The sequence below is a fragment of the Ciconia boyciana genome, chromosome 1 (genome assembly GCF_034638445.1).
Source record: "Ciconia boyciana chromosome 1, ASM3463844v1, whole genome shotgun sequence".
Lineage (NCBI taxonomy): Eukaryota > Metazoa > Chordata > Aves > Ciconiiformes > Ciconiidae > Ciconia > Ciconia boyciana.
Genome location: NC_132934.1, coordinates 62,495,450 through 62,509,881, shown reverse-complemented (window position 1 = coordinate 62,509,881; position 14,432 = coordinate 62,495,450). Strand labels below are relative to the sequence as shown.

General features: G+C 43.4%; 1 protein-coding gene across 1 annotated transcript in view; it reads left to right on the top strand.

The window, feature by feature from the left end:
* The window catches only part of STAB2 (stabilin 2), an 87,873-nt gene that overhangs the window by 41,317 nt on the left and 32,124 nt on the right, over positions 1-14,432 (top strand). The window contains exons 28-39 of the mRNA XM_072849384.1: positions 161-208; positions 2,603-2,739; positions 3,104-3,218; positions 4,178-4,255; positions 4,432-4,524; positions 4,638-4,745; positions 7,526-7,657; positions 8,744-8,869; positions 10,279-10,335; positions 11,540-11,635; positions 12,651-12,846; positions 13,351-13,446. Coding sequence (XP_072705485.1) covers positions 161-208; positions 2,603-2,739; positions 3,104-3,218; positions 4,178-4,255; positions 4,432-4,524; positions 4,638-4,745; positions 7,526-7,657; positions 8,744-8,869; positions 10,279-10,335; positions 11,540-11,635; positions 12,651-12,846; positions 13,351-13,446 — 1,282 coding nt within the window. The remainder of the gene's footprint in view (positions 1-160; positions 209-2,602; positions 2,740-3,103; positions 3,219-4,177; positions 4,256-4,431; positions 4,525-4,637; positions 4,746-7,525; positions 7,658-8,743; positions 8,870-10,278; positions 10,336-11,539; positions 11,636-12,650; positions 12,847-13,350; positions 13,447-14,432) is intronic.

Genomic DNA, 14,432 nt, shown 5'->3' with positions numbered 1-14,432 from the left:
AACATGAATGTCTTCCCTTTTTACACGTACTGAAAACCTCCTCCTCCATGACACATCAGCCAGGCCAGACACAGCGTGTTACACCACAGGCTACAGCAAGAGTACTTTGGTACGGCAAATTATAGCTTGCGTACTCACTGCTCTCTCTTTTTCTCATCAGGAGTTATCTACTCTGTCAGAAGCAGCTGCATTTAACCAATGGGTTAATGTAAGTACACGTCATGTTTGATTTTTTAAATATGTTCAAGTTTGCAGAAATACATGAGCCTTTTAACCTTTAGAAATGGGAACCTCACAGCAATATTCCCATCACACAGCAAAGGCCCAAGAGGCATCGGAGTCCCTCTCCCACCAGCCACGGCAAGGCTGATCATCTGGTTCCCTATTTCTGCCTGAAAACCAAATTCTGATCCCAAATTCAGGCAAGTGAGGAAGCTCCACAAGCAGAAGAGCAAGTTACAAGCCCGTTCTCTGAGGCAGGGGGCTACATAAGCCATGACTCACCCTGTACATAAACACACTGCAGCCCAGATGACCAGCAGCAGGGTACAAGCAGAGCCTGAATATGCTCCCAAGTGGCTCCTTCCGACTTCCTTCATGCAATAAAACTACAAGTGGAGAGGGAAGGCAATGCCTTACCCTCCCCATTTTCACTGAGCCCCGTGCCAGGAAAACACAACCGTACGGCTGGTCAGTGTGCTGCTGCCACAGCAAGCAAGGAGGAAAAATCTCAGTCTGTGCAGGCTTGACTGAGGTGCAGGAAATGAAGGAAGAGATTAGCTTGTTTGGCTTCAGATTAGGGAAGAAACACCAATTTAGATGAAAAAAATAAAGTTCTAGATAGATTGATTGTCACTGTCTACTTTTTATTTTCCCGTGCTCTCATCTATTACTAGGGCAGCAGTAACATTAGAGGTCCTACCCCACTGTGGTTGGCACTATGAATAAAGATCAAAACCAGGTTCTCCCACAAAGAGCTTAAAAACCTAAATATAAGAAGTGTATAGCAAATACATGGCAAACAGAAAGGAACAGGGATATGTTAATGAATAGCATCAGAAGCAGAAGTCACAGCATATTAGCTGCTTTCAAGCTTTCCGAAGTTAGACAGCTCGGGGATCATTAAAGCACGCAATTGCAACAGGGACCCCAGGGAGCTGCTTAAAAGAGCGGCCAGTGTGGCTAATTTAAATCAGTTATCTGCCTGGCCCTGGGCTTAGGCTGCAGCAGTGAACACTGTAAAGAGAAACTAATGAAGTTAAAGAAATGAGCACAATAGGAAAGACTGTTCACCTGCTAACATGCTCTTTAGATAATGAAGGGGGGGGGGGGGATCAGGGAGCAGATTCTGTATAATCTATTGAAACAGGGATGTGGAAATTTCTGCTACACTTCCGAGAAAAGGCACCCCTTAAATTAAATAATGGTAGCTACAAATATGAGCGAAATAGGGAGGTATATCCATCTGTGGGGTTTTTAACTTCACACTTGAGCAGGAATGTGATGTTTACCACTTTTCATAACCAAACATTTTTCTTGCTGGCCAGGAAGAATGAGAAAGGGAAGTCTGTTGCTATTTCCATATTTAAATATTTGGAAGGTGACAGTGATGATGGCTAGAAAGAAAGATGATCTTAACAGAGACAAAATTCCCAGCTATTTAAGGGAGCTGATTCCCTTCTTGACTTAAAACCCAGTATGGGTATTGAAGGACTATCCAAAACAAGCTAGCTTCCAGGCAGCATACCAGCTGCAAAAAAGTAGAACCCAAGCTCATATTGCTCCCTCAAGTTTTGCAGTATCAAAAATGGCAAGTTGTGGAGCCTGTGAAAAGTTTGGAGAACCACATCTTCCGCAAGATCACATTCAAATCTTTAGCTCTCCTTTTTCTACCCACAAAAAAATCCACAGAACTGGAAAAATCCTCTCCAGTGGAGGCTCTCTCCATCCTTAAGGCAGATACAAACATATGGAAGATGAATCAGTCTGTGCATACTACAGAGCCCACATCCCCCATCTAAAATTAGAGCTGTCAGCAGCAAGCCCCACTGCAGTGCTAGTGGGCACAGATATCCCCTGGACATCTGCAAAAATCTCAGCCATGTTAAATAGTCTTATTCCAAATGGGAACATTGTGTCATGTGGGTTTCTTATTTCATGGTTCATAATCCTTCTATCTATTAAATAGCATGAAGTGCTCTGTAAGAGCAGGTTACTTGAAGTTATCAGTAGCCAGTGGTATTTATTACCATGAATTTTTATTTTTTTTTTTTAACATTCAAGTGCATAAAACAGAATCCATGAGACGGACTAACTTTTGTGGGAGGCAACTTATGTGTTTCATAATAAAAAACAATTCTGACCTAAACATTGCTTCTGCCCTTTAAATGCTGGCAATCTATTCTGTAAAAAATAGACACTCATTTACCATTTTTGAACCACTCCAAGTACTTTTGTTCAAGTCATTGCTCAGTATAATAGTTTTTCCTCTCCAGGACGGTCACAAAGCACGTCACATACTCCACTTTGCTAAAAAGTCACCAGCTGCTATTTATAGATCGTCCTCAGGATGAATTATTTTATGCTCTTTACGTTTATGCAGGAGGCTGAGATAAAATCAGTGTTGTCCACCACCTCAAACCTAACTGTCCTCGTGCCTTCTCTTCAAGCAATTGAAAACATGGATGAAGATGAGAAAGCCTTTTGGATGTCAAAGAGTAACATCCCAACTCTACTGAAGTACGTTAATGGTTTTGGGTTTGGGGGGTTTTGTAATGAATTGCTTTCCATTCCAAACAAGACTTTGGTCTCAAGCCTCTAAAGCAAGACAGCTCTTACATTTTTAAGGGAGGGATATAGGATTCCCCTTCTAGGTAAGTGGTATAAATCTCTGGGGCAACTCCACTGAAAACAAAGACGTTATTTGTATTACGTCAGAAATGTTTAAAGGCCAAGCTAAGATCAGAACATAGCTGAACTAGGTATTGTACAAACAATTCCTGCTTTAAACCACAGTTTTAGACACACTAAGCATATTTATCTGGGGGGGGGGGGAAAAAAAAGAGAAAATACAAAACCTTCAAATCCAGTTAATTTCCTTTAGGTATCATGTATTGACAGGAGCTTACAGCTTTGCTGATTTCCAGAATTTATCGTCCTCTGACATGCTGCCAACGTCTCTACAGAGCAACTTCCTACACTTGTCTAAAGAAAATGGGGTGAGATGACCTGCAAACCTCTGTGGTATCATACACCAAACCCTGACCATCACTGCCACTGGCTTTCTTGTATTACAAAAACCACACAGACATTAGGTACCTGTATTTAAAAAGAAGACCGTGTCATAAAATTAAAGGAATCCATCAATTATATTGGGCCCTCTGGGAGAAACATTAACTTGATTTTCTCCACCACTTTACCTAGCTGAAATTTGTCCACAATATTATTTATTCCTAATGTCCCAGTAGCTGCTGCAAACGCTGGACAGTCTTGTAGCCAAACGGAAGCGCAGTCCCTGCCTGGAGAAGCCTGTGTGAATTAAGACAAAGAGCATCAAGGAAACCAAATAACTTATTTTAGGGAACTGGGAAGGGAGGAGGAAGCAGTGATACTGTGCACATGTCCGCATGTGCAACTTGATAGTCCCAAACCACCCGATGGTATTTTTAATGGTAAATAAGTACAACTGTCAGCCCTTCCCTCTCAGCCTTTTGATTTAGTACTTCATGTTCTGAGGAGGATTTTCTGGGAATCCATATGGCACATTTAAGCACTTTATCCCCATAAAGGGAGGGAAAAGTTCCCTTTGCCTCCCTTCCCCGAGAGAAAAATCATGAATGGGGTCCTTCAAAGCTGCACGGGCATGGGAGCGCGTGAATCGGCACAGGAGCTCATCCTGCCGTGGGGTGGGGGTGAGGGCACCTACCCCGAGTAACCACCCCAGTGCAAGCGACCCCATGGCTTTGCCGGTCTGCGTGCGGGGAGCAGCACCGAGTCTCAAAGTCACCTCTCCTGCACACAGTTCCCTGAGGGCAGGTGCACACTGGCATCAGCGGAGCCGTGGTGGAGCCCCAGGCAAGCATTTGGGAAGGTGTGGAAATCAGAGTCACCAGGAATCACCAGGAAAACGCTGCCACCACGATGCAAAAGCAAACCTTTTCTCCTTTCCCTCTTTCAGAACCTCACCCTCGAGGGCGCTCGCATCGTGACTGGCGACATCGCATCCACAAACGGGATCATACATGTTATTGATAAGGTACAAGGCTGCACAGGGAGGATTTGTTCCTCTGCACCACAAGCAGTGGAAAATAATTAACAACTCTTGGAAAAAAGTATTTGCGCAAAACAGCATTTTCTCCTGCATCTGATCCTTGCAGCTGCTACCACTGCATGTGCACATGCGCTGACATGGGATATCTGCTCCCTTTTCAGGTTCTGACCCCCCTCCGCAGCACCGTCATGCCAAGGCTGCTGGCCCGCCTAGAGCAAATGCCCGATTACTCCATTTTCAGGGGCTACATTATTGTAAGTTTTCACATCCTTTTAAGAATAGAAGCGGTTCTCTGCTTTGTTTGCATTTGGACTGGTATCAGACTATCATTGGTCATTCTGATTTGTTTTTATGTGTTTCACAACAGCAATACAGCCTGGTAAATGAAATAGAAGCTGCAAACACATACACAGTCTTTGCCCCAAATAATGATGCCATAGAAAATTACCTAAGGGATAAAAAGTCTGCTACTCTGGTAAGTATTAGTCACAAGACTTGTCTTAACAACTCAGTATCTCATCTCAGTTTCAAGTGGATGGATTAAGAGGACACAGAAATAGGAAGAGGGATTTGTTTTCCAGAAGGCCAGTAAGTTTGGTTTTGTTTTTGACACCAGAAGACATGAGGAGAGATGGATCCACCTATATTTTCCTGGCTCGCTAGAAGAGCCTATTTGTTCTTGGTTTTGTCCTTCTCTAGATTAAAACCATGCTGATAATATCCAAGACATTTCATCAGTAAACTTTTTTTTTTTCCCCAAAGAAGATCAGTACAGGAATGACGAGGAATAGTACTGAAATGAGTTTCCTAGGTGAACAAGTCCAGTCCCCTGACATCACTGGCAACCCCATCATTAATAATGCCGCAAAACATTCTGACTCTTCCTTAAAACTATCCAGATGCTTGCCCTGTCACCCCTGCAGGAACGCTATTGCACAGCCACTTTCTGCAGAGCTTTTCTAATCCCAGTTTACAAGTACCGTTGGCCAGTCCCAGGGCTCAGAAAAATTTCCAAAATTTTCCTGGATAGAAAAATTTCCCCAGGCAAACCCCTGCCCATTCCCAGGAGACCCACCCCAGGCTCATGCCTGACCTGGCCACCAGCTCCTCCCACAGGCGCGGACATGTCCATCCCACCTCCCCTGCAGACCTCAGTCCTTGTGCCCAGAGCTAGTTTATATTATTTTGACAGCACACCTCTGGCCAGTTTATATCCCTTTAATCTTACACCAGGAATATGCTTTAGCTGAAACAACTATTCTCTCTCTGGCATTTGTGCTCTGATGTATTTACAAGGCCAAACAGCCTTCTCAATCCTGTCGGTCTCCTCCCAAGATAAGCTATCCATTTCCTGCGTCATCCCAGCACCTTTCTTTGCATTTGCTCTGGTTTGAAACAGCTTTATCGAACACACATATCAAGAACCACACCTTGCAGAGGAAGCTTCACCCATTACTTGCTCAATGACCTTAATACTTCCCTGCCTCTTCCATAAATATTTACCCTGCCGCACTCTGTCCCTACTTTCATGGTCTCCATTTACAGCCAGGAAGCTGAGGAGCACAGGGTTCAAATGACTCGTCCCAAAACATTTACCACCAACCAGCAGACTCATGGCAAAAGTTCCGCTTGCTGCCTCACCGGAAGAATTCACACGCAATCAAGCTATGTCTGCTCAAATGACTTTTGAACACTATTTCAGTCAGTTTCATGACACGGCATCATCATTTCCACATGACTGTAGGAAGCATTTATAACAAACTTTGAGAGACACATAGGTAGCTTTAAGACATCAATCCCGTTGGATTCGGGTTACGCACACACAGAAATCCTTTTCATTTCCACTACTTACCAATATGTGTCTTCTTCTTTCTTCCATCCTCCCAACCTTGTCTGGTATGGCAATCTGACAAAGAAAATCAGAAAACAACCATAAGGTCAAGCCTGCCTAAGCCTTATCCTCTTCATGAAACACCTTGGGAGAACTCTGCCGCAGAGGGAAGAGTTCAGCACAGGGAAGAGACCCCATTTCTTGGCCTCGCTGGAAGCAAGGTTTTGTTCTCACTCTGCTGGTGATTAAAGACAGAAATGGAGATGCATGAGAGCTAACTTTTCCTCCAAAGCATCCAAGTCAAGAGGATTAAATAAGGCCAGACATTGACGGAGGCCTATGCCTTAGTAGATTAGCTCTATCTTAATTCCCACTTTCTTGCCTGCAAATATTTCTTTGTCAAATCTGTGGAAAACAAAGCAGAATGAGTCCCACCCTGTGAGATGTAAAGACCACTACTTCACCCTGTGGGCAAAGCCAGGCAACATCACAAATCTTGCAACCTGGAGTTGTTTCATGCTTTCACATACTTTTGAAGGAGCTGAAGAGTGAGGAGCAGTATGAATGTTCAGAACAAGGAGACAGCAGGCAATGGGATTTCCCACAAGTACCTTTTGTTGCAAAGACATACAGCTGCAGCAGCACTATATCTGTTGGCTAGGCAGCTCCTAAACCCTCCAAATGCCCCAGCTTCTCTCACATCTACAAATCTCTCACAAACACATCCCCCTTCTGCTTCCTCTTCCAAGTCAGGGAGAGCTCTGAGAGTCCCCTGCTTCACAACAAGATGCAGAAGCCTTGGGAAGCCCTCACAAAATTTTGATGTATAGAGAATAATTTCACCACATCAATGAAAAATGAATACACTCTAGCAATAATGCATAGAAAACTTCCCAATTAAGAGGTGTGGCTCTAGCACTTTATTGACTGAAAATGACCTTAAAGATTTAAAAAAAAAAAAAAAAACCCACACCTATGAATTGCTGTAAATGTTCATCTATAGGTTATTCAGGGATTCCCAAAGGAAGAAGGAATGGGTATGGGGAAGATTATAAAAGCATTCATGAATATGGAACTTTTGATGTCAAATGAAGTCATGAAGGTCAGAGTCCTAAAAAATCATCTGACTCTAACTTTTCCCTGAATCTGTCAGCCAGCCGTCTACACAAAAAGACACACTACCAGGCACACGCAACCCTTGGTTCCACCAGTTCAATAGCCTTCCATCCCCCATGGTCAATAAAAGCTTCATTATGACAGGAATGTAGACTCTCCACAGTAAGAAATATTAAATAACCTGCCAGCTGAAGAAGCTTCTCCTTAAATTCAGGCAATCTATATTTGGCTTATATCCTGTGGGAAAAGCTATCCCAAAGAACTTTCCATGCTTTGTTACATAACTGAATTTAATCGTGTGTTTGCAGGATGAAGGCCAAATCCGCTATCACGTTGTGCTGGATGAGAAGCTCCTGAAGAACAACCTGCACAACGGCATGCACAGGGAGACCATGCTGGGCTTCTCCTACCAGGTTGGGTTCTTCCTCCACAACGGCCAGGTACTGCTGTCTACACTTGCTCAGAGAAACAAGTTTTCTGCTTTTTACAAATCCAGCTTCAACTTTAAACTAAGATGCAGTCAAAAAGATCTGTGCACCCCACATTAGCTTCTGGGACTTAATAGCACAAAAGATGTCACTCAAATGCAATGTCTCTCTCAGGCCTGCTTAATTCAAAGTCACCCTTGAAGGCATCTTTGATTGAATTTGATTTCAGTTATGCTGTTCCCATTTAGCATTGCATTTCAGAAGCTACTGTGGTGGATGTGCATCTCTAGCAGCTACAAGCCTGCATCGCAAAGCAGTCATTAATCCGACTTCCAAGAGCTATTAGAAACCTGCCTTCAATTATAAAACATTAATTCTATTTTCTGTGGATTTACTCCTCTCTCAATCCTAAGAGCTCGAAGCACTTGGCAACAAATATTAATTGCCTTTCAACACCACTCATGGGAAAATCAGGCACCGCAAGATTAAGCGACACACCCCATTCTATGGCACAGCCGGGAAGGGAACTTGGTCCTCCTTCTTCTCTGTCCTAGAGCTCCCCCCAGGCATAGGCAAAGGAGGACAGAAAGCTTCTCACCAGAGCAGTTTCAGCCCTGCTGTTTGCTCTGCCCACAGCAGAGCCTTGGAAGAAACATCTGCTCGTAAGGCTGTTGCTTGTGAGGGCAGGATGGGAGTGTGGGGTAGCAGTGAGATGAGGAAGGTCCGCCCTGAAGGAGCAGCTGCTGAGAGGTCTTCCCTGAAGCCCACCATCCCCCACAGACAGCAAACCCAGCTCTTGGCTTGCTTTAGGCTCCTTCTTCAAAACCTTTACATCCCACGGTGGAAAAAGCTGCTCTGCCAAATCCTATTGCTAAGAAACTTCAACAGGCTGCATGTCATCTTATGCCCCCCAGTCTGGTGAAGCTCTTAAATGCAGTAAAACTGGGATGTGAGCAAGTGCTTGAAGTTAATGACATTCTTTGGTTTTCCTGAAGTGAGGCTTGTATATTGCTCCTTCTTTCACCCACTACTGCTGCAGTTACCATAAAGCTACTAAATAGCTCTGCTGCTTTCTAACTGATTGCATTTCTTTTGCAGCTATTCATAAATGATGCGCCTATAAGCTATACAAATGTTGCAACAGACAAAGGAATTATTCATGGTTTGGGAAAAGTCCTGGAAATCCAGAAGAATAGATGCGATATCAATGATACCGTGATTACCGTAAGTGGTTCTGTTCATATAGATGTTTAAAGGCCCATCAGAGAGATCTATAGCCAAACACAGCTAAAATGTACAGGGTACGTGACACTATTTCCCAATAAGGAATGCATGCATTTTCCACAAAGGATATTCCTACCAGAGTTTTAGCATCTATTAAGACTGCTTTGATTCTGCAATCAGTGTACTGACAGCCTAGATAAAATACAATTAGAGTAGCACAGGAATAAGCAATTCCTGAGCTTTAATTTTCAGAAAATAATAGTAATGCACTATTTTCTAATACATCTTCTTAGCCAGGCCACTTGTTTATAAAGTAAACAAGTGAAAAAAACCTGGAAAATAAAATATTTTTAGTAAGGAAAAATGTTTCTTTTCATTCCAGGTGTAGATTACCGCTGCACATACACGTGAATTCCTCTTGCCCTCTGAGTAAAGCATTCTCCCTCTTTTGTTCCTTTTACATATGAAATACAAATGGGTTTACATTCCTTTAACGAATAGGATGTGGTTTCCTCAAACTGGCAGAGAAAGGTTCCCTTTGTCTTTTCTCCTGAGTGAGTCAAATAGGACAGCGAACAGGCAGGTACCTCCCTTTTTTATGGAGCATGCAACGAACTAGACGAGGAAGACAAAGTGAGACTTGTGCTTCAATTAAAGCAAATTTAACAGGCATGAACTTTTGCAGCTTAATTCTTTTTCTTGGGATACAGTCCCATATTTGAGTATATTTCACCCAAGGCTTTCCCCAGCTTTGCTCTGTCAGGTACTAACCAGGCTTCACACATAGTCCTTCGTTTTCCCATGGAAAATTATTTTCCCTATGTTCAAATGCAGCGACACACTTAAACATTCATTTAAGCCTTACTAAAACTAAGTACATATTTAGCTAAACAGGAATAATATTAAACATTGTATATTAGGTACAACATGTACCTAAGCATTTTGCAGAAACTGACCTTACACGTGCAAATGAGTCACACACACATATAGAATAGGACATATACACTGTATGAGTTTTCCATTTCCAAGCTGCTATTGTCCTTGTGCCCCAGGCAAACTATGTCCAAGCTCAGGATTTGCCTCCTATTGTGCTTTCGATGGGGAGACCTTTGGGAAGCATTGCTTTAGAAGAGCAAAGCGAAATATCCAAAAGAGCTTTCCTTCTCCTTCCCATTGGGAGAAGGCTTCCCATGTAGGGGGAAGGCTTCCCCCTACAGACCTGCTGGTAGGGATGTTCTTCCTTGCTGAGCAGCCCAGCTACCCTCACCACCTTTACCAAAGGGATTATCCTGACTACGCACCCTGAGGGCTAGGTTTAGAAACATAGCTGGAAATATGCATTTTCCATTAAACAACCTGTCTGCGGCTCTGTACGGTCTGTTAACTACCTCCCATTTGTGTTGCTTAAGGAAAAGTGCAGAATTTGTTCGCAGCCATCAAGTTGTCCCCCAGGAACAAAAGAAATAGTAAGTATTTTATCATTAATGCTAATTTCTTTTTTAATCAGAACTGAGCATAGGTGCATTCAATCCTGGTTTTGATAAATTGCCTCCGTTTCAACAAAAGTTATCGTAGCTACTTCAGCCTGCTTCATACGTTGCTTCCAGTCAATAGACTCAATCCACCCTGAGAGCAAGGTAGCAGAATCAAGGGCAGCTTAAAGATAGTTTTATCTTGAATGACCCGTTTCTAGTATGCATTGGGACAACCGAAGGCTCCTCAAACTGCAAAGGTTACCTCTACCATGCAAAACTGAGGGAGCTGAACATGGTCTGGAGTATGCTTGCTACAGGAGGAATTACAGAAGCAGCTTTTAGCCCTTCAAATCAGAGATGTACAGAAGGGCAAACTCAACCTGCACCCAGCAATATGCTGTGAGTTATAGTCACAAGGAGACTTGGAGACTACAGAGACTTTGGATGCCCAGGTTCAATGCACGAGAACTGTGGATATTTAGCAGGTCCCTGTCAACCATGATAAGACCCAGAGCTTCTTGGCATCTAAATTTCTCTGGGAAAGCCCCTCTATTGGGATTACATAAGTATATTTTCCTTTATGTTTTTTTATTTTTTAATTAATTATGCCAGTAATAGGATTCCAAAGCAGATCAAGTCCCACCCACCCTATTAAAGTAATTGGCTGAAGTGTTCATGAGTAAAACTCAAAAACATTAACATTTCCTTGACAATGAGCAGCTGGTTGGATGCTTATCTCAGTCTCCTAACAAGTGTACAATGAGACCGGCAAGTCGTCTTCTGCAAGCAATCTTTCACAACTGTGTCCAGACCTGGAAGATAAAGTTTCAACAACTGTTTTTGCAGGATGTTTGGTCTCAGTTTTCCAAAAAGAATTAGGAAGAACAGGAAATGTGTCAGAAAAAAAATTAATGTTTGTCAAACTTCAGAAAAAAATTCTGTTCAATTCTCAGCAAAGACAGTATTAGACACATCTTCAAAATGCCACAGGGCACTGAGTTAAATTGATCGTGTGCTCGCTAGCAAAAATCATTTAGCTAATGCATTTTTATTTCTAAAAGTATTTACTTCGTTTTCATTGTGAATGTGAGTCAGCGCACAGCTTGCATAAAGTTAATGTCCCAATTTTAAAGCATTTGAAAGTAGCTGATCAATATTACTCAGAAGTGGAGCCATTTCTCCAATTTGTGTTCAGGCAGGGGAGAAGAAATACTGCGTCCTCTCGGAAAACAACATGAGAATGTACACCATCCAGATCGGGTGCCAGCCAAAGTGCGCTAAAACTGTCATTGTGAGTATACCATTTCTGATGTAGTAAAAGCCACAAACCCCCATCCCTGAACTTCACCCTCCTCATAATCCCTGCTAAACACACGCAGCACGTCAAGGCAGTCCCTGACAATATATTTATATTGCCTTTTATTCTGGATGCAGCAGAGATTGGAATGTTAAAGGCTGCTGATGGTTGCAGCATAGGAAGGGCTGGGAGCTGATGTGGTGCAGAGGGAGCACACGTTTGGGAAGGGTAACCCCATGCTTGTCCCTAGCAATGGGGTCCATCTTTCCCTGGGGTAGTGGAGGGCACCTGGGTCCCACCAAGGACTTGGGGTGGCAGCCTTAGCCCCACACAATAAGGAGCGTGACCAGAGACCAGTAGAGCTGAAGCGCTGCTAAAAATCATAGAATCATAGAATAGTTTGGGTTGGAAGGGACCTTTTAAAGGTCATCTAGTCCAACCTCCCTGCAATAAGCAGGGACATCTGCAACTAGATCAGGTTGCTCAGAGCCCCATCCAACCTGACCTTGAATGTTCCCAGGGATGGGGCATCTACCACTGCTCTGGGCAACCTGTTCCAGTGTTTCACCACCCTCATCATAAAACATTTCTTCCTTTATCTAGTCTGAATCTACCTTCTTTTAAAACCATTACCCCTTGTCCTATCGCAACAGGCCCTGCTAAAAAGTTTGTCCCCATCTTTCTAATAGGCCCTGTATAAGTGCTGAAAGGCTGCAATAAGGTGTCCCTGGAGCCTTCTCTTCTCCAGGCTGAACAACCCCAGCTCTCTCAGCCTGTCCTCATAGGAGAGGCGTTCCATCCCTCTGATCATTTTTGTGGCCCTCCTCTGGACCCGCTATAACAGGTCCATGTCTTTCCTGTGCTGAGGGCTCCAGAGCTGGAAAATCCAGATCTATAGTTCATCTCCACCCAGCAGCAGTCCCAAGAGATGATACCCAGTGGCCACGTGCTTGCAGCCATGCTTGCTACCCTGATCCTGACCCTCAGCACAGCATTTCTTGGTTTCCAGACCAGGGAGTGCTGCGCAGGTTTCTTTGGGCAGCAGTGCCAGCCCTGCCCGGGGAAAGCAGGGAACGCCTGCTTCGGAAACGGCATCTGCCTCGATGGCATCAACGGCACAGGCGCCTGTGAGTGCGGAGAGGGGTTTGTCGGCACAGCCTGTGAAAGCTGCATCAAAGGCAAATATGGCCGCAACTGTGATCAAGGTACTGAGCATCCCCAAACCACACAGGCACCTTCGCTAGTCTTGTCAGATGTCAAAACCTTCCCCTTAGATCTTCTAACCATGTCCGTTCTAGATCCTGGAAAGGTACATCATGTACATCTTTCCCCATTATGGTATTTTCTCTCTACTCCCTTGTTTGGGGACTGTACCTCCTACTCTGGCATGCTACAGGCTTAGAACAGCATCTGGTGAGAATAATCCTCTTTAGCACTGCTTTTTCACCAATGCTTTCCCATTAAACTACAGTTTCAGTCCCATTATTTGGGAACAGAGGAAAGATAAGCACATTTTGAATTTAGATTTATTCTGTAGGAAGAAGCCAATAGGCATAAGCCAAAGCATTTCTTGAAATAGCCTAGAGCAGAAGGTGCCACCCGCAGAAGATATCTGGGCCATCCTCCTGCCCTTCCTTCCCCTCACTGCCTTGCTGCGCACGTTGCTACCCTGCCCAGGGACACTGGTTTCCTCCCATCTCTCCCTGCAGCGTGCGCTTGTGTCCACGGGAAATGCAGCAGCGGGATCGACGGGGACGGCTCCTGTGAATGTGACGTTGGCTGGAGAGGAGTGACATGTGAGACCGGTGAGTGTCCCCTCCTTTTTCTTCTGGGGAAAGAAGTGAGCATTTCAGGAAACACCAGAACTACAGCCATGATCAGATCCCAGTGCAGGAGGTCCAAGTGCACTACCGGATACCCAGCAGCTTCCCACATGCAGTGAAATACAGGTGACACTCATGTGCTATGGCAATTAATTGCCATATTAATAGAGAGCCAGGTGAGATACTCTTTGTGAGACTTAAATGCCTTACTTAGCTAATTCTCTAACTGTATCACCCTCTATCTGTCCCAAAAAATTATCCCATTTGTTAAGGCTATATATTTCACAGTTACCCACCACATTTTGATCCTCTGATCAAAAGCCTCTCAAATGCTTCATTAAGTTGATTTAGCTATACAGCACTGGCTATTAAATTATGTTCTTGCTAATACAATAAAAATTAATTAGCAAATAAATCATTTTGTGTTGGTTAAATACAGCTCCTATATCCAATAAAATTATATTTTAGTTAGACATAATTAAAATGTATTAAATAACTATTTCAGAACTCTACGTATAATAGCATAAAATACAAAATGCATAAGCACATTAATAATAGCATTCAATGTCTGTTTTAAATTTGCTTAGGGAAAAAATAGTAATGAACTGAACCTTAAAGAGTTGCTGTAGTTGCTATATCTGAGCAAATTTCAGTTCCTTCGGAAAACCTACGCTTATATAACTAAGCTAATAATGTGCAAAACTCACCAGAGTAAATACAGATAATGACAAGAGGTGAAATGTTTGCCTGGCGATATGTTGACATGCCTCTTCCTCACAACTGAATTTAAGTGGTACCTACCAATCTATACAGATGGAGTCTCTATACAGACTGAGAGCCTGCTTGTCGGGTGCAGAACTCATAACAGACTCCAGCTCTGCATGGTGGGAGCAAAAGACGGGAAACTAGAAGGATGTTGACCCAAAAGGTTCATGATCCTTGTTTCTTTTTTTTTTTTCCTCTTGCAG